This window comes from Diabrotica undecimpunctata, chromosome 10 (genome assembly GCF_040954645.1).
Source record: "Diabrotica undecimpunctata isolate CICGRU chromosome 10, icDiaUnde3, whole genome shotgun sequence".
NCBI lineage: Eukaryota > Metazoa > Arthropoda > Insecta > Coleoptera > Chrysomelidae > Diabrotica > Diabrotica undecimpunctata.
The window spans coordinates 72,464,413-72,485,787 of record NC_092812.1 but is presented as its reverse complement, the minus strand read 5'-3'; the positions used below and the strand labels follow the sequence as shown (position 1 = coordinate 72,485,787).

General features: G+C 33.2%; 1 protein-coding gene across 5 annotated transcripts in view; it reads left to right on the top strand.

The window, feature by feature from the left end:
• Window positions 1-21,375, top strand: part of dop (microtubule-associated serine/threonine (MAST) protein kinase dop) — an 86,001-nt gene that overhangs the window by 22,179 nt on the left and 42,447 nt on the right. For all 5 annotated transcript variants that reach the window (XM_072546670.1, XM_072546667.1, XM_072546665.1 and 2 more), the window contains exons 5-6: window positions 16,956-17,137; window positions 17,206-17,497. In XM_072546670.1, the coding sequence (XP_072402771.1) occupies window positions 16,956-17,137; window positions 17,206-17,497 (474 nt within the window). The remainder of the gene's footprint in view (window positions 1-16,955; window positions 17,138-17,205; window positions 17,498-21,375) is intronic.

The window sequence follows — 21,375 nt, the reverse complement described above, 5'->3', positions numbered from 1 at the left end:
TTACATAAATTTGACTTATCTATGTAATTTTTGACATTATTCAAATTATTAGTTATGTATTTATTTATTGTATCCATTCGTTTAATATTTCCATTTCTTCATAACTTTATCTTGTGAATATTTAAAAAATGTATTACGATTTTAATAACAACCCACTGCGGGTTATAAAGAAGGGTTATGAGAGATATAGGTGTTGGGCACCTATTTTTATCCAGTTCAATATATAAATCAAAATTTTGCACAGTGTTAATATGGCATTCAATAATCACATGTTTTAAGTCTACTAATTCACCACATTCACAGGAAGGATGTTCTCTTACCCCTATTTTGGATAGGTGATTTGGAACTAAACAGGGACCTGTACGCATTCTAATGATAGTTGTTATATGTCTTCTATCTATATAAGGGAAATCGAAATACCAAGGACTATTTGAGAAAATTGCTTGAAGTTGTTGATACCAATACCTTTATTTTTGAAAAATTTCTTCCACTCTTTGTTAAATTTATCCCAGTACATTTTTTTTAAACAGAAAAATCTTTTTCCACCTTTATGATTACTGGACAATTGAGACAACAATCTATTTTGGCAAGTGAATCAGCTTTTATATTTTCAGCATTTAGTTTACCACGTACCATTGACCTGAAGATGCATAGCAAATTATAGTATGCTAAACCGGTCGTCGGTGCTAGAATAAATTGATTGTGAGTAAGTCTTATTCTTATTTCTTTTACCTATTTAGAAATTGACTCACACAGGCAACATATTCAAGAGTTGAATAATTTTACCATTAAATTCAGAATGCGTTAACCTTCTGGGAAAGGCAAAGACGAATACTTTCACAAAAATGGGACGAATATAGACAAGCAGCCTCACGTCTTAAAACACAAACCACTCCGCTTACAGTAGCAAACCAAATCATGGAAAAATACCACATTGTCCTGTCGGAAGCCGCCCCCTTCCCAGCGCAAACCACACTGGCCCGCTGTCTACCAAACACAGAATTACTGCTTGAAAACCATAACGACCCGAAGCACTTATCGTCAGACATTGCCCTAAGGAAAGCCGCCCTAGAGACGATACACACCAAGTACCCAGCACATGAGTGGCTCCACATCTACTGCGATGGATCCTCGATGCCGGACTCGGGAAGAACAGGAGCAGGATATGGCTTAACGTTCTTCAAAGGCTCTATAGCTGTGGGTGCCCCTCTCACCAACTACGACGGCGAAATTGCTGCTATACACGAAGCTGCAAAAAATCTTGAGAATTTCCAACACCCCCAAAAAGTTGCCTTCTTCATCGACTGCCAAGCCGCAAACCTCGCCCTGTCGACAAATCGATACACCGACTGTGCCAAAACAATATCTTGCCGCGTCCAACTATCGAACTTGATGGAAAAAGGGTGGCTGATTACTCTACAATGGATCCCTAGTCATGTCGGTGTTGAAGGAAATGAAGCGGCGGATGAACTTGCAAAAGAAGGCACTACTCTTCCACAGCCCCCTAGTTTCCAATCGTACACATCAGCAAAGTCCACCATTAGAAGAGGAATCAAAGCGAAGATAAAAGACCAGCAAATACAAGCCGGTGCTGGAAAATCTTGGGCCCACCTAATAGAGTCACCAATCCCTCGCAACTTGCCGAGACCCATTAGTGTAGCCGTGTTCAGAACAACTACGGGGCATGACTACCTGGCCTCCCATCTAAATCGCATCGGCGTCCGCGAAAATGACAACTGTCCACTATGTGATCAGCCCCAGATGGATGCTGCTCACCTTCCAGAGTGCCCAGCCCTGAAAACAGACCCACCCGAGGAGGATGAAGATCGCCTACGAGAAACGGCTCGTCTATACTGGTCAGCGCGCCACCAAATGGCTAACATGCCAAGGGTGGGCGTTGGCTAGTAAGTAAGTAAGTAAGTAATAATTTTACCATTTATATCGGAATGATTAACTCCCCACAATGGATGATGACCATTCAGATCTCCCATGATTATGTATGGATGGTGAAGAGAATGAATTATATCTTTAAGACCATTTTCCCGTATTCTAATGGCTGATGGGTTGTATACATTCAGAAATATTATATTCCTCTATATTTTTATTATATTGAATATTATATTCCTCTAAGTGAATACCTATGACTGAAAATTTTTATGAGATCTTGAATTATCTGTGTTAATTATAATATGATTATATGCTATTTGATTTTATTAAAGTTGCAATTCCCCCATAATTATATTTACGATCATCTCTATATTATAAAATTATTAATGTTAAAATAAAAATCTGGATTAAGCCATGTTTCATTTAATATAATTATGTCTGGGTCAATATCTTTGATAAAAATTAGTATGCTATCTCTATTACTATTAACACTGTGCAAATTCCATTGTAAAATTGATAATTTACAATTACTATGACTCTGAGTCATCACTTATCTTGTTTGAGGTATTTTAATTCGAAACATTATTTAACCGGGTCGTAGCTTTGTATCTGTATTCTTCCTTTTTTTGTTATTAGTTACTGCCTCTCTGTAGGTACTTTTTTTAAGGCCCATGTCAATGTTAAGGCGGGTACACATATGCGAGCAGAACTGTTCGCGAACCGTTTGTGAACGCTATATTCGTTAATTTGTACGACGGGACGAACCGCCTGCGAGCTGTTCGTTCGTTGCTCGTCAGGAACCACAGCCTGTCGGTTTTTGGGACGAATACAAAGAATGTTCGCAGAACTATAAATTGTGTCTATAAATTGTTTCTGCTAAGTGTGCGATGAGATCATTCGGTTAAACAAAATTGCTGAACGAGCGCGGCTTATTCAAAAGTAACGAAAGAAATTAATAACAGATAATCTAAACAAAATACCGAAATGTTTAGAATAACGAAGTAAATTAATTCTCGGTTTGTTATTAGATACTTAGGGTATTGGATAGCCTGAACATAAACATATTTTCAACGAACTCTTCGCGAACAGCTCACGAGCAGTTCGCAAACAGTTCGGCTCGCATATGTGTACCCACCTTTACGTACACTTCTTCTCTGATTAATATTTTTTAATGCAGGAAAATCCTGTTTGTATTTTACAAATTCTTGGTTTATATTTATTTTAGGAAAAAATGATGCTTCGAAGAATGATAAATTATCTAGTGACATATATTCTCTAATATTGTTTTGTCTGCTGTGCTCTGGACAACTCCTGTTTGTGCTATTATGTTCCTTACTAATCACAATGTATACGTTTTGTGAAACTGATTGAGGACCCAATCTCATGTTCTGAAGAACCGCAATTTAAGCATTTATTTTTGTTACTTTTACATATTTTTTTAACATGGAGATAATTTAAGCAGTTACAACATTGAACTACCGGTAGTATACAAGGGAGAACCCTATGTTCTATGCCACAAATATATACTTTTTTGGTAATATAGTAAAGATAATTCATAATGTCGTGGACCTGACGTCATCATTTAGTGACGTCGATCTACGGACGAAACAATAATATCAGGCATTGCTAAAAACATGCAGTTCTCTTCAGTGCGTTATCACAGCGAGACAGAGACGAACAAGTTTTTTGCGTTAGTGAAATAGCTTTAATATTTTTTTTTTTTTTTTTTTTTTTTGTGAAGAATCGTTTTTAATATTTTATAGTGAGGAACTATTTATATTCAGTGCGTTTCAAGTCGTTTTTAACATTTTACAGTGCGATCCTAAAAATGTAAGTTAAATTATGTTTATTTTAATATTTTTTTTGCAAATAACTTATATTTTGTAGATTTATGACAAATTAATGAATTAAAAAAAATTCACTTTTAAAAGTGTGTAAAATCTGATACCTTTATTGTTTATTTTAATATTTTTTGCAAAAAATAATATGTTTTGTAAACACTTATGATAAAATTAATGAATTAAAATAAAAAGTTTTTTAAAAGTGTGTAAAGCATTTAGTTCCTAGAGTGTACCAAGCCAAAGTTGCTCAGCTAGCAATTAAATGCTTTACACACTTTTAAAGTACTTTTCTTTTCAATTCAATTTTTTGTAAATGTTTTTCTTAAACATAACTAATATTTAACATTTTATCTATTATCTAAAACCTAGCGGTTTTACAGGGAAAGTAACAATGCAAAAGTGGTCCATGGACAAGGGAGACAAATTATTTTTAACGTTTATTTATTTATGCAACGAGAAAAGATTTGGGATATTGCACAACTCCTTTACCCCTAAAAGAGGATAATTAAGGAAGGTAAAAACAAACCAGCAACTTCACAATTTGTATCACCCAAAACAAAAATTTTCAAGCCTAGCCTCAAGTCGTCAGTCAATCGATTTGAGGAACACGTCATAAGAAATACCATTTACACGTTTGCTACTATCCACAAAAGAAGACCTACCATGAAAGCTGTTTAAGAATCTGTTATAAACGAAAGAATTGTAATTGGTAAACTATCTTCTTTCAGAAAAATTGTGAAGAAATTAGGATTTAGGTGGAGAAAAGTGGTAGACAATAGGAACATTTTAATCGAAAAAACTGACATAAGAGCCAAACGAACAGAATTTCTAAGAAAACTCAAAAAGTACAAATCTGAAAGAAGATATTTATTTATTTACATTATAACTAATTTTAAAGTAATTCACAATATTTTGTTGATAGAAATATTGTATATAGTGATGAAGTGATTATATACATAGTTCCCACACAGTTCCAAAAGGTTGGGATGATGGACGAAACAAGTGCATAAAATCTCCGGTATCTAAAGAACAACGACTGATCATCTTACATTGTGGTGGTAAAAATGGATTTGTCGAAAATGCTGCTTTTATTTTCAAATCCAGACAAAAAACGGTGATTGTCATGATGACATGAATCACCAGAATTATATGAAGTGGTTGAAAGACAAACTTCTTCCCAATTTACCTTCCAATTCAGTTTTAGTAATAGACAACGCCTCATATCATAATGTGACTCTTGAAAAATATTCTACATCGGCTTCGAAAAAAGACATCATGAAAAAATGGTTGACAGAAAGAAACATATTTTTCGATGAAAGCGAAACAAAACCGGAGCACTACAGTAAGGTACTCATTGCTAAACCTAAAAATCCAGTATATGATGTAGACCAATTATTAGCACAGCACGGCCACTCGGTTTTACGTTTACCACCATACCATCCAGAACCTAACCCAATTGAAAAGATATGGGCCAATTTAAAAAATGAAGTTGCAGCAAGAAACACGACTTTTAAATCAGGCTAAATGAAATCACGCCAGAAATATGGGCAAATACTTGCAGTCATGTTGATAAAATAGAAGAAGAGTACTTCAGCCGAGAATACATCCTGGATGAAGCGCATGAAATCACTATAAATTTAGATGACGATAGCGAATCATCTGAACCAAAACTGACTGATAGCGACGACGACGACGGCTACAACAACGACCTATAAATACAAACTAGTCAAGGTGACAAGCTAGGTATTCTATCCCTCCATGTATATTTTTTAGTTCTTTTAACAATTAATTAATTATTTCATTTCTTATTTAGTTTTAAATAACATGTATGTGTGTGTCTATCGTGCGTAACCTAATATTCCTAATTTATTTAAACAATAATTGTTTTTAAACAAATTCTATAAATCAATTTCATCTTCCTGCACAAATTTATTTTCGGTCTTTTGGATCATTCTGAATTTATTGCAATTTTTCTCTAAAGTTGATCGTTTTCAACTTATACAATTTAAAACTGAAAAAAAAAAACGATGATGATGATTGTTAAGGCTCAAAAACACACATTTATTTTTGAATTCACCAAACCTTGTTCTATCAGTTTCTGATACTTTAGTTTGGCCTATTTGATTTTAAAACATTGTTTTTAGTTGTTTGAAGCCCCTATCCCAACCTAAAAATGGATTTATACAAAACTGTTCAATAAATTAGGACCACTTTTTGTATGACCTCTTGAACATTATTCTGCGGTCTTTTATGAAAGTGATTATGCAAAAAATCTCATGCGAATATTTTTTTCAATGAATTCGAGGTTTTTGTCTCGTATAAACATATTTTGCTGAATTTAAAACCAAAATCCTATTATTTTTCTATCATACATTAATTTGTTATTTATTTATTTGTCCTCTAGATTTTTTTCAGTTCTTAAAAGGTTTATTTACAAGCCAAATTAGTGCAATGTAAATATTTTACATTTTTACACAGCAATTCTGAAGACGGGAAGTCGTAAATTTTTATTACATCTTTCAATGTGAGATAAAATAAAAATGCGATGACTAACTGGAATGTTTAAGATTAGAGAAACATAATATGTCATGTTTATTGGAAATACTGGACATCATTAGCACGTGCAAATCCTACCCTGTCGCCCAGATTCCCATGAAATTAAAATGGTGCATGTTTTTAGGATCCATTTATTTTTTCGGGCATGCGTATTTACGAGGTCCAGGAGATTTTGAAACATTTTCTACCCGAGAAGGTGATATATATGGTACCTGTGGGTATATATTTAGCCTCTGTATTTATGTTAGTGTTCGCATTACTTTCTAATGACCTTTCCCCTAATTTTGTTTCCTGATTAATTGTAATGCTTTTAATAGGATTCTTTTTTTGTATTTAATCTCCTAGCTTCAATAATTTTACAATTATTAATTTTAGTTTCACAACATTTGATAATCATTTCATCTGTAAAACTCTAGGACATAGACCTGTGGGTATATATTCAGCCTCTATATTTATGTTAGTGTTCGCCTTACTTTCAAATGATCTTGTTAAGATTTTAATAATTTAAAGCAGTACGGCAATGTCGACGTCACAAGACACTATATAGTGAATTATAGTGAACTACATAATGACACTATATAATTTTTTTATAGTGAAGACAACAAAAAGACAAAAACAAGAAGTCATTCTAATTCCAACATCGAATGTGAAAAGAACAATTATTCAGTTTATATTTTTATGTATTCAAGTGTAACATTGTGAAGTAATGTGTAATTTTATATATCAATAAAAAATAACCATTTTCATACAGTCCACTCTATTGAAGTTAAAAACAAATGGTCATTCAAACCGGATCAAACAAAGAGGTATTATAATCGCCGACAACAATTAATGCACGTGTTAGTGGTGAATGGAAGTGAACAGAAGCCGGCATTGAGTGAAATCATTAGGTCTATTCCAATTTTACGACTTCTTTATCAATTTATACCTTTAATGTTGCTTCAATTTTAAGCTATGAATTCAATTAAACGATTTTAGTTTGATATCTTACAATTTGGTTATAATACTGATAATACTTTGATTTTAATAATTTGATTATAATAATTTGATAAATAGTTTAGGAATATTTGATTACTTAAACATTTCAATTAGTTACTAAAGCAATAATTGTATTTTTAAGTATTAACGAAATTTACTTATTTGATTACAAAATGGCCGTAGATTTACGTTTACATACACGCAAACGCGGTAGCGTTAAACATAAATTGACAAGTTTTAAAACCTATTTTGAACCTATCTACTTAAAATTTGTGGCAGAGGAACAATTATACATTCAAGACGTTCTAGAGTTAGAATTAAGATTAACCAAATTAGAAGTACTAGAGACTGATTTTGAAGAAATTCAATCAGAAATACGAGGCGTGTTTTTTAAGTAAGTACCGTTTTGGAATTAAAAAAAGACGTGCAAAGATATGGCAATAATTTTATTTTTACATGAAAGCCTGTACCTTAATCTACTTTTCTACATAATTTCCGTGAATATTGAGGCACTTGTCATAACGTGGCACCAGTTTTTGAATACACTCCTGATAAAATTCTGCCGCCTGACTTGTTAACCACTGCATCACAAATGTTTTGACTTCATTATCGTCTTGAAGACGCTGACCGCCCAGGTGTTTCTTCAAGTGATGGAACAAATGGTAGTCGCTGGGCGCCAGATCAGGGCTGTATGGAGGATGATCTAGAGTTTCCCATTTAAATGATTTGATGAGATCTTTGGTCTGATTAGCCACATGTGGACGGGCATTGTCATGCAGCAAAACGATACCCTTACTCAACTTGCCACGTCTTTTGTTCTGGATTGCACGACGCAGATTTTTCAATGTCTCACAATAAGACGCTGCATTGATTGTCTCATTACGAGGCAGAAACTCCACTAGCAATACTCCTTCTCTGTCCCAAAAAACTGTGCACATGATTTTCCGGGCAGAAATTGTTTGCTTAAACTTCACTCTTTTGGGTGATGATGAATGTCGCCATTCCATGGATAGTTGTTTCGATTCTGGTGTGACGTAGGCCACCCACCTTTCGTCACCAGTAACAATTTGGTCTAAAAAATCTTCACCTTCACTGTGGTACCGTTCAAGGAAAGTCAATGCACTGCCTAAACGTTGGGTTTTGTGCAAATCCGTCAACATTTTTGGAACCCAACATGAACACAATTTCCGGTAATTCAAGTTCTCGGTAACAATGTGATACAAAACACTACGAGAATACTGAGGAAAGCAGTCGGACAATGATGAAATTGTAAAGCGTCTGTTTTCTCTCACCTTTTCGTCCACTTTCTGCACCAAATTTTCATTAACGACCGAAGAACGCCCACTCCGTTCTTCATCATGCACATTTGTGCGGCCATCTTTAAATGCTCTCACCCATTTTCTTACCATTCCATCACTCATAATGTTTTGTCCGTAAACTTCAACGATCTCACGATGAATATCGATCGGTTTTACGCCTTTAGCACTAAGAAATCGTATAACAGCCCGTACTTCACAATCAGCGTGACTCACGATTGTTGGAGGCATCTTAAACACTGGAGTAAACAAGTATACAATGAAGAATCAGACTGTAATGGCGTCAGTGCGTAGACAAGAGATGTAGGTAACCAGCGCTCATGCGCGGAACGCCGACCGTAGCGCTGCGAAGGCGGAATCGCAAAACGGTACTTACTTAAAAAACATGCCTCGTAGAATATATTTGTAGAGATGATGATCTCAAAGCTCAACTTCAAGAAAGGGATGTTTTTTTCAAATTCTCTTAGACTGTTTGGCTAAGACACAGCAAATTTTAGGAAAATATGAAATACGTTCTATGTGACAGAATCATACTGCAATTAATGTCACTCATTCCTCCAATGAAAATGCGATTAAATTACCACCCATTAAATGTCCTTCCTTTAATTGCGATTTTATTAAATGGTTAGAGTTTAAAGATACTTTTGAAGCATTGTTTCATAGCAACTCCACACTTTTAGAAATACAAAAATATCACTATTAAAGGTCATGTTTAGGCGAGAAAGCCTTAAAAATAATTCAAAGTCTAGAATTTGCAGCGCATAACTACCACAATGCCTGAAAGTTATTGTGTTGTAGATAAAAGATTATTAGTCAAAAATCATTTAAAACATCTATTTAAACTTGATAACTTAATTAAAGAATCAGCTGTAGGGTTAAGAGGGCTAATTGACTATGTAAATAAGCACCTTAGAGCAGCGATTACACTTTCGTCCAAAATAATGAGTGATATAAAAGAAGGTATACATTTTCGTCCAAGCCCCTAAAATTGAGGTATACAAGTTCGTCCAAAGGGTCAGGTAAATTTTCGTAATGCTTTTCGAAGAAGCAATTAATATTTAACATATAAATATGTACGAATCTTCGAGTTTATTCATTTGTGAAAATATTCTCAAAGTTTTTATATTGCTATAGTCTTAAATTGTGTTATGAAAATCATGTTTTCTTGAAACGTTATGGATAATTTCGACAAACATATGGTGGTGAAAAAAAGTGCAACGAAAAAAGGTGCTTCTCTTTTATTCGTGAATAACTAATAAATTCAGTTTTGCCGAAAAGTTAAAAAGTGGGGAATCATGCTGGAGATGTCGTACCAAAGGTTGTAACGCTGCCGTCTACATAATTGGGGATGATGTAGTAATTTCTTGACAAAACTTAAATCATTCTCATGAAAGTCTGAAGGCCAACTTCATTCAACAACAGTTTGTAAGAGTAGCAGCTAAGCGTAAAGCTGCAGAAGATATAAGTACTCAACCCAGGAAAATTTTACATCTCGTTTTAAGTGAAGAAGAAAATACCAATTTAACTATTATGAATGTGAAATCAGTGAAACGAAGTATTTATAATGTAAGAAGAAAATTACTCCCAGTTTTACCAAAAACGTTAGAAGAAGTACTAGAATCATTGGAAAAATTAGAGTACCCTATCATCACGTCTAGAAATAAAAACTTTTTATTGGTAAATGATAAACGGGCAAAATTGACTATTATATCTTGTGAGACAAATCTCGGACATTTATGTAAGTGTTCTAGAATATATATGGATGGTACATTTAAATATTGCTAAAAATTCTATTATCAAATGTTTACAATTCATGGATACTACAATGGCCACTACATTCCACTAGTATTTTGTTTATTGTCAGATAAATTATCATCTACATATGAAACATGTTTCAATTTGATAAGGACCAAATGTTCAGAGCTAACTTTAATTTTTCTTCCAAAAGATATTGTCATTGATTTTGAAAAATCAATTCATAAGGTTGTTAAATCAGTTTGGGGTCAATCTAAAATAATCGGATGTAGATTCCATCTTTCGCAGGCTTGGTGGCGTAAAATTCAAGAACTTGGCTTAACAAATGATTACAAAAACAGAACTGAAGTGGGAAAATGGATTGGTCATTGCTTTGGTATTCTTTTTCTAGATCACCAAGAAGTCGGTGATTGTTTAGTTTTTGATCTGATCGAGATGCCCGAGAGTGTCGAACTAAATTCTTTTGTTGATTATTAGTTGAGACACATGTTGATAAAAACTCAATATTTCCACCGATACTCTGGGCTGCAAAATCATCAGAAACTACGAGAACAACCAATGCATGTGAATCTTTCCATTCATATTTACATAAATCCTTTAATACATACCATCCGAATATATTCGTGTTTTAGAGGCTATCAATCAATATCAAAATGAGATCTACATTAGAATTCAAAGTATTCATAAATGTAACAGATCTAATAACAAAACTGTAGCTCGTGAGAAATTTTTGAAAAGTAAAATAGAAAATTGGATTGAAAAAACTATTACTAGGATGGAATATGTTAAATTTACATACATCCCATTATTTTCGTTTTTAAGTAAGTTTATTATTATTTGCTATTTATATTGTAAGTTGTAAATGAAATTCAATAATCTAAGATAATACATTTTATAACGCAGTAAGACAACTTTTTCTTAATTATGGGATTAATCCCTGCGGAGCTCGACCCCTGGACGAAAGTGTATATGCAAACATATTGACTTGGACGAAAGTGTTATTTCTTCAGGTAAAAATTTAAGGTAAAATTGAACTCATTACGATATTCCGGACGAAAGTGTATCTGCTCCCTTAGAGCATTAAAAACATTACAGTTGCCCACTGAGTATTGGGATGCTATGATAGTTCATACGGTTTCTTTAAAACCTGATAAAAATACAAATCGCTATTGGGAGCAATCCCGAACAGATAAAACATTACCAAGTTTATCTAGTTTTTTTGAATTTTAAAAAAATAAAGTTGATTTTTTGGAAACATTAGAAATAAATAGTACTAAAGAAAACAGAGAGGTACGACTGATTAATAATACATATAAACACATTATCATTCCCTTTTATCTAGTACTTCTGAGAATATTCTTGATCCAAAGTGCAATTATTGCAAACAAAATCATTTAATTTATTCATGTGATCAATTTTTAAAAATGTCTGTGTCTGAAAGTTGAAACAAAGTAAAGCAATTAAAACTGTGCTCAAACTGTTTATGTTCTGGCCATTTTAGTTCCAACTGTCGAAAAGGTACTTGTAAGTTTTACACAGGCAAGCATAGTTCTTTACTGCATCATAAGCAAGTACAGCGTGAGATCAACAATGTGACTGAAAGTCAGCCTAGCACTTCTAATCAAGAACGACATGACCAATTCAATGGGTCATCTATAGTTTGTGGAAACAGTACATTTAGTGATAATTATGTTATGTTGCCTACAGCAGTTATAGATGTTCAGGATAATAGAGGCCAATTTCATAAAGTTCAAGCAATTTTGGATGTAGGTAGTCAGTGTTCATTTATATCTGATAATTTATGTGAAAAATTAAAATTAAATAAAAATCATATTGATGTTTCTGTTTCTGGTATAACTGGTATTAGCTCCAAATTACAATACAAAGGTGAGGTGTTAATAAGGTCTAATGTACATAAATTTCAGACTAAATTAAATTGTATTGTGGTTCAAAAGATATCAGGGAATTTACCATCTTGCAATATTGATGTATCTGACTGGCCTATCCCCAAAGGTATTAAACTTGTTAATCCTACATTTAATATTTCGAATAATGTGGATTTATTAATAGGAGCTGATTTATTTTGGGACATACTTCTCAACGAAAGGATAAGTTTAGGCAAAAATAAACCATAAAGGCACAAATTTATTGGGCTTTCTCTCCTGGTGATTTACTTTTAATTAATTTTATTTATCATTTATAAGAGGAGAGTTTTAATTATATTATTTGTAGATTTGTACGTATAATTTGAATCATAATGTTTTTTCTAAAAAGATTTAGTTATTAAAAGTTAAAATAATATTTTATTTTGTTCAAAAAATTACGGTGCATGAGTAGGATTTGATCTCTAATTTTATAAAATGCAAAAATTTAATGCTATTCTACGACCACGCGGCATCTAGATATGAAAATATCTAAAGTAGCATTTGTTGCCCAATTCTTTCATATTTTAGAAGAATTAATAGCGCTGACATGACCGCTCCCTAGTGGTACAAATAAGGAACTAAAATCTTTTTCAACTTTTTCTTCTCGATAACATGTGTATAACCTTTGACGAGACTAAAAAGTGACAGTGAAAGATCCTTCTATGTGTGTCTATATTCTTTGTTCTTACCAATAAACCTTAGTACCACCTTACATGTAACATTTTTATATGGAATAAATAAATCAAAACCCTTCCTTATAACCACTTCATTCTATAAAAATGTATTAGCTTCTGAACTAGTTAAAAATTCAACACTAATTCTGTTTTTACCTTTTTCTTTTATTAATTTTATTCGAAATATATTCTTCATATGAACTTTTATCTTTGTAACTGTATTCGGAAGCTTTTTGTATAGTTTTTTCAATGTTTACTACACAATTTGAGGAGGTTTCAAGCAATACCGAATAAATCCACATTTTACGAAAATTTTGTTAGTGGCCAATATCTGTTCATTTCGTTAAATTACACCATATATAAAAATATATGAGAGCAAAAACGAATAAATCCTACTGAATTTTAATGGTGATATTGATGTTTGCATGCAAAACCGAATAAATTCATTTTTTGTTCAAAACCAAATAAATCCACAAATGCGCATTTCCTACTTTATCTTCTTATGCAAATGTTTCATTCGAACGGTATTAGGGAGGTATTAGAGATATTTTGTCGTTGATTGATTCGCCTCTGCATGTTTACACCTTGACTGGAGCGACCGCGTGTTTTTTGTTCAGTAAGAGGTTGTCAGTAGTCTGTGAACTGGGTGTGGCTAAGTGTATATTATTTCTGGTTTAAACTGTTTTTAGCGGGTTTAATATACATAGTTCGATACAAGTTTCGGTAACAGAGGTACTGTTAAATAAAGAATATGGAAAAAGATTTTTTGGGTGAGTCAGTAGCTGTGGAAGAAGCCAATGGAGGAAGCAGAATAAGGGAAAAAGCCCCGAAAAAGCTAAGAGGGAAAGTTGAAAGGTAAGGTTATAAGGTACTTATAGATTAGTAGGTATAGCTCATTTTGGGATAGAGGCAGGTTTTTCAAAAGGTTCTTTTATAAATCGTAGACTAGTAAATATTGTTTCTCTCTTTCCAGTAAAGTTAATAGTTGTTAAGTAATTGAATTTTTTGGTTTTTTTTAAGGGGGTAGGCGCAAAATCTTGATCCAATGTTATTTAAATTTATTCTTTTTTTTTTTCGAATTCTGAGAAAACTAATAAATATTTTTGAAAAATTTAAACGCAGAATGAAAGTTTGCAGAATGTTTGTATTTGTATCAAAAAAGCATACGTTGCTTATTTTGCGTTATTTCTAATTCCTTTGAAAGTTTGTTAATCCTAAAAGTAACGGGTAAAATCATTTATTATTTATGTGTAATATCAAATCGGATCGAATCGAATATAATCGAATTTATAAGAAATATTCACTTCTGTCGGCACTCCGCAAGTGCCACGCTATCTTTTTTTCTTTTTTAACCTTATGTATTTTATTTTAGGTACCAAGATCCAGATCCAGACTTAAAGAAATTTAAGCGTCCTTGCTCACATGACAATAAAACATACCAATGCCAAAATGTTAAAACATCAGATATTAAGAATATAAGAAGTCAGCTGTATAGTGTACCAGAAAAAAGCATTCAAGATGTGAAACTTTGCCATATGATAAGCGTTTCCGGTACCGTAAGAAAGAGATATGTTAAAGATAATCCCCGACAAAGAACAAGGGTAGCAAACTTCTTTTTAAAAATTAAGAAAACAAGATCAACAGGGGTAATTAAAGTCTGCAGGGCTTTTTTCATGGCAGCAACCGGTGTTAAAAACTACAGATTGTTTACATTATGTAAGATTGTTGACTCAGGATACTGTCCCAAACAGCGAAGAGGAGGGGACCATATTTCAACAAAAAAAGTTTGGACAAGAGGAAGAAAGTACGCGAATTTGTTGGTAAATTGCGTGGAGTCGAAAGTCATTATAATCGAAAAAAATCTCGAAGAATCTATTTACCTGCCCATCTTAGTATTAGAAAGTTACAACGTATGTATAATAAACAGGTTGAAAGTCAGTACCAAGTTGGCTACCATATGTTTAGAAAGGTTTTTCTAACAAAATTTAACATTGGATTTTCGTCTCCAGCTTCTGATACCTGTTCCCAATGCACGCGTCTAAAGCATTTAATTAAATCGGAAAAAGACGAAAAAGAGAAAACCAATTATATGACTGAATATCGAGTTCATAAAAAAAGAGCAAAAGCATTTTACGAGCTTTCTAAACAAGAGCCAGAAAATTCCCTGACATTTTGCTTTGACCTGCAGCAGGTTCAACCCTTACCACGCACGTCAATTTCGGATGCATTTTATTCATACCAAATAAGTCTCTCTTCTTTTTGCTGTGTTGATATGAACTCCAAAAATCCAACGTTTTATATTTGGACCGAAGATCAGGCTGGGAGGGGCGCTACAGAAGTGTCATCTGCTTTGTTCGATTAGCTAAAATCTTTGGAACTGGATAATATAACTCAGATTAGATTGTTCTGCGATGGGTGTGGGGGCCAGAACAAAAATTCTCATTTGATTCATATGTTAATGTTTTGGTTGTTAAAGTATTCTCCTGATAATATCACAAAAGTTTGTATTACCTATCCAGTAAGAGGTCACAGTTTTATGCCAGCAGATAGAGTTTTTGGGCGACTTAAAAAAATAGAAAGAATCCAACTATTATATCTAAAGAAGAATATATCGGTCATTATGCACAAGTCGGAAGTGCAAAAGTCTTAGGACAAGACTGGAAAATTTTTGATATCAAGGAATTACAAAATTACCTTAACAAGATTGTTGGAATATCAGACTTAAAAAGAATCTGTCTGGAAAAGACACATATTCAAAAAACTAAAGAAATTAACATTTTAATATCATGCTTTCAGCATTATCGATTTGAAGCCCAATACGAACTTAGGCGCTCAATTTACAAAAAGAGAAAGTCTTTAAAAAATTTTTTGCTATCCGAAGTCAACCTGCGAAGTGCCATTCCACCAAAGAAGATAAGTGTTCAACAACTTATGGAAAAACAATTTGGAAAGGAGTGGAAAAGTGACGAAAGTTTTTTGTGGTAGACGAATCTTTTATGTGAAAATAATCAAGTGGTTGAACATACTGAGGAAGAAGAAGAGCTAAGAAATGATTGTGACTGTCTAGAAGAAGAGTTTGCACTTCATATTTAAATGCACTGTTGGATGTGCTATTAGTGTATCAAATTTTATATGTTTTTTTTGTATTACTAATAAAAATAATACTTTTGTTAATTCTTGCTAATAAAGTTGTGAGCAAAATGAAATAAATCCAGTTATTTCAAGCAAAACCAAATAAATCCCCTTTTTATTTAAATTTTCTTTTGCACTAAATATCACTTTTTTGAATTTATATTGTAGCAAAAGTTTTATTATGACTTCTCTAACAGTATTTGCGAACAAGATAAACAAAAAAATAATTACTTTTTGAGTACTAACCTCCTCATTTGAGGTTAAATTTTCGGATTCCATCTTTTCCACCGGATTTTTCCAAGGATGTGTTAGTAATATTTATCCTTAATTTTACCCACTATTCAAAAATAACTTTTATGTACTACACTCTTATCAATGCTGTTCGACCTTTTTTGAACCATCAAATAAATAATTGTTTATTTGACATTTTATTATGCGAATACTAATTCTTCATAATTTGATTTTTGAATTTGATTAGAATTTTTTTGTAATAATAATTGACACCTTTCTCCTGACAGATCGAAAAAAGAACTTTACTACTAAAAGAAAGTCTTTACTACTTTTTTTTGTATCTCCTTCGGTATGCCCTTTAAAACATACCAATTTGGGACACCCTGTACATATACAAAAATACATAATAAATTTTAATTTAAATTTATTCTCACCTAATTTACAATATTGACTCACTGGTCTACAGCACCTTTTATTTAATTATAATTTTACAGAAAACTTTATCGATAATATCTGTTATTGTTAACGGAGCTTGACCGTATCGGTCAACGGTTGGATCAAGCCTCATTTTATTTTTAAGTTCAATTTATTTGACGTGATTTTTAGATACTAGAAATATTACTTCACTTTACAAACATCTAATTAAAATGTTTGTTTTAGTCAAAATGCTCTAGTCAAGAAAGATTACATCAGTTACCACATATTCCAACTTCCGAAGATATTCGAATATTAACTCATCACTTCTCAAGTAACGAAAGTAATGCGTCCATACCAAGTGGTGAAGAAACCTCATCGGTTAGTCATCGATCACCCCTTCACAGACCGCGGTCTAGGAGTTTAAGGTAATAAATTTAAAAGAAAAAACGTTTACTTTTAGAAATTGTACTAAAACTTGCTGTTTTCCTTGCAGTAGTCCGAGTAGATCTCCAGTTATAGACAACGAAATATGTATGATGAACGTATTATACAAAGAAAGATTCCCGAAAGCAACCCAACAAATGGAGGAAAGACTAGCAAATTTCATCGAAGAAAATAAAATTTTAGATTTTGGAAAAGATTGTGATTATTTACCCATCGTCCGTTTCGTCCATCATCAAGTTTTGGAAATAGCTAGAGACTGCTTACATAAATCTCAAAGCAAACTTATTACCAGTCAGTATTTTCATGAGATGTCTGAAAATTTGGAAAGGTTATTAACAGAGGTAAGAACGTAGATTTCAAAGAGATTCTTTGTTCTCATAATACTTTTAACACTGTGACCTTAAAGATCTTTTTGCTGTGATCCTTTCGTCTAACTGGTGTAGACTTCTAAAAAAGTTGTTCCAGATACTTATTGTATTTGCTATATTTGTCCTGGTTTTTTCTTCTCTGGAAGCTTGGCTTATTATACACCTTCCATTAGCTATTATACAAGTCCTCGGGACTTATATTTGACTCTGGTTTACCCAGGACTGTTGTATCAAGGCGACGTAGAATGTTCTCATAGCATAAAGTTCTGCTGAAGCTGCCTTACAGTACTGAAGGTTTGTTCGTATGACTTTGATTTGTCTGATTCGGTTCATTGAGAACTATTTGCAGTAGAGACAGAGTCCGTGAGCGGTCCTCTGCTCGTTTCGTTTTTATTTTTATTGGTAGACTCGAAAGAGTCCCTCATTTCCCTTTTTAACAATATAACAACCAATGTATAAGAGTGCAGTTACTATCTTTAACGTTGGGTGCTAATTATTTAGGCTTCGACTGGCTCTGTCTTTCAGGTGTAGATACATCTTATCTTAAATGCAAATCTGAACAGAGAGAAAGGGACGGACAAATAAACGATTATATTAACTAATCTTATGAATTAATGTTTGTTTCTTCAAACAGAAAAGGTTCGTTACTAAAACTCAATTGCGTTTCTCTGCAAAAAGAACAAATATATTATTAGTTGTATAATATTATTTTAAAATTACATTACCTGCAAATAAACAACATTTGAAGCTTTTAATTAATATTAAAATCACATCTCTTATGGCAGTAATAAAAGGTAATAATGACAAGACAAGAGTCATGCTCAAAAGCTAAATGAAACTTTAAGTATTTTGACAGTGGCGTAACAAACTATTAAAACCAATATTACATAAATTAATGAAAAGAAAAGAGAGGTGTAAAGATGTAAGGAAAAACTGTTTCCCCCCTTGAAAAAGAACCATTCTAAACTATATTTAGCCTAATTGTTTAGTGGATATTCTCTTTCAACACTGTAATAAGTTTAGTGATGTGAAAAAGGTTTGATTCCGTTTACGTATGCCTAGTGTCAACTTCGTAGATTGAATATTTTTTATATCTACATACTCTTATCTTTTCTCCATTTTTTCAAAAAAGAAAGCCTTATTAAGATTTCTTGTCTTGTTCACTTATAATAAGTATTTATACAGTGGTTGAATTTTTTACAAGGACCGGGCAATAAAAGCTCTTTATGCCATTCTGTCAGTGCCTGAAAAAGGCAGTGTATGAAAAATGATGATTCTTTCCTCCTCAAAGAGTTTATTAAAACATTTCAATCGACATTTAGTATTACAGGGAGAGCGGACGTTTCGGCCACGCATTTCTATGTTTTTTTTAGAGCTTTATATGGTTTACCACTGTTCCTCAATATTTTGACTCGATTTCTCTTCGATTGTCCTGGTGCTGCTTTCGGCTTTAAGGCTTCTGGTGACTTCGTTTTATCCTCAGATGTAGATGAAGACTGAGAATCAACAATAATTACCAATGACGTTGTGAATACAGCACTATCTGGAAGAGAATTTATATTCTGCAATACTTCTCCTTCATCAGTTTGAAAAGTTTCTAAACTAAAATTGAATTAAAAATAAAAATTCCAGTACCAGTACCAGTTTTTCAAAAAGTTAAAAAGTCCTACTTGCTCTACCACATTTTAATAAACCTACCTAATGTTGGTATCGTTAATTCATCATTTTCTTGAAAATTGTCACTGAAAGTGGCGTGTGATGACACTACGCGCCAGCTTTAAGTTTTGTTGTCATTTTTTTTATGAAATACAAGAAGAAATAATATGACGTAACGATATTATCATTAAAAAAATACTTAATTTTTAATTTTTAAAAAGTTTAAAAATAATATATTTTATTTAAAATATTCTTGCAATAACAGCACAATTTTAAATCGATTCAAAAAATAACACAACGCTTTCAAGCAATACTGGCACAACACAAAATGACATTGTTGATGACAAGAACGTACCCTGATCCTGTTGAGCGTTGGACGCAAACTGAGTAGTGTCAGTAATGCAGCCAATATTTGGGACTAATCACATAAAACGTCTTACGGCCTAATATTGAATTATGAGTTGTGCCAATATTGATGCTGAAAAAAAATGTGTATTTTAACATTTACACATATTGCTAGCCCAAAACACATGTTTTTTTGATATGTGCCACTATTACAGCCCATGAGTGATGTGACATTTATAAAGTTACACCTTCTACAGAATAGAGTCTACAGAAAAATCCTATTCTGAGCTATCCCTTTATGTTTTTGTCTTCGCGTCCATTTTATTTCCACTAGTTTTTCCCATACCATGACAATGCTACACTCAGGTGCAAAAAAAATCGATCCATTCCTTATTTCTTATTTATTTGAAGTTGTATAATTTTAGAGACATTAAATTACGTATGTAAATTTAGTTGTACCCTCGTATACGAGAAATAAAATAATATTTTTAATATTGCTTTTTATATTTCATAAAACAAATTGATATTTCAGGTTTTTGTCAAAAAGGGTCTAAAGCAAGTAGATATTTATTGAATGTTGTTTTTAATTCAACAACCATACTAGTGTAGTGATTTTATTTTCAAAACGTGTTATATTTTTATTTAATTATCCTTCCTAAATGTCTCCGACAGATGCTGCAAGGGCGGTGACTTTAGTTCAAGATGGTCGTAGCCAATATTATGCAGCTGAAATGTTGGGTGTTAGTCGATCTTCGGTTCAAAGAGCAGTTCGGCGTTTTAGCGACACCGGTAACTTCACAAGAAGACCAGGATCAGGTCGTAGAAGGGTAACATCCGAAAGAGATGATCGATTTCTGTTCTCATCATGTTTGAGAAATCATCATCTTACTTCAGTTGAACTGGCAAATCTTCTGACCGAAGTGAGAAATGTGGATGTAAGCAGATGGACAGTTCGTCGACGACTTGTAGAAGGTAATTTATATTTCCAGAAGGCCAGCCCTATCTCCAATACTATCCATAGAACATCGCAGAGCTCGCCTTGCTTTTGCAAGAGAACATGAAAACTGGAAAACATGATGCAGATTGGAGCAATGTATTGTTCTCAGATGAGTCCAGATTTTGTCTAAGGTCACCAGACGGCCGAGAAAGGGTTTGGAGAAGACACGGAGAGCGATAGTTTCAATGTAATATTGCGGAAAGAATAAGTTATCGGGAGGGCTCCGTTATGGTTTGGGCTGGTATCAGTTCAGAAGCCCATACTGATTTAGTTATTGTAGATAGAGGTTCTATGACTGCTGCAAGATACATAACAAGTATTTTTGATCAGTATGTGGTACCTTTTGCTCCTTTCATTGGACCTAATTTTATTTTTATGGACGACAACGCGCGTCCTCACCGTGCTAGAATCGTCAACCAATATGTAGAGGAGGTGGGAATTGTCCGTATGAACTGGCCAGCTTGCAGTCCCGATCTCAATCCCATAGAACATCTATGGGATATGATGGGAAGTCGTCTTCGAGCACGAGTACCCCGTCCAAACAATTTGGCGGAACTTACAGCGGCTCTTCAAGAAATATGGGACCAATTGGATCAGAGATCCCAGAGGTTAATTACCTCAATGCCTAGACGTGCACAGGCTGTTATAAGGGCCCGAGGGGGAAACACTAGATATTGATTTATTATCAATGTTTTTCTTAATTTCGGAAAGGTTTGAATATTCTTGTATTTTTGAGTTTTGGCGTATGTCTCTATAAATAAATGATTTTTTTGGATAATCTGTAAAAATTATTTTAATCTAACATATACTTTTACATATATACCTGATTTAAAACTAATATCTTCAAACGTTT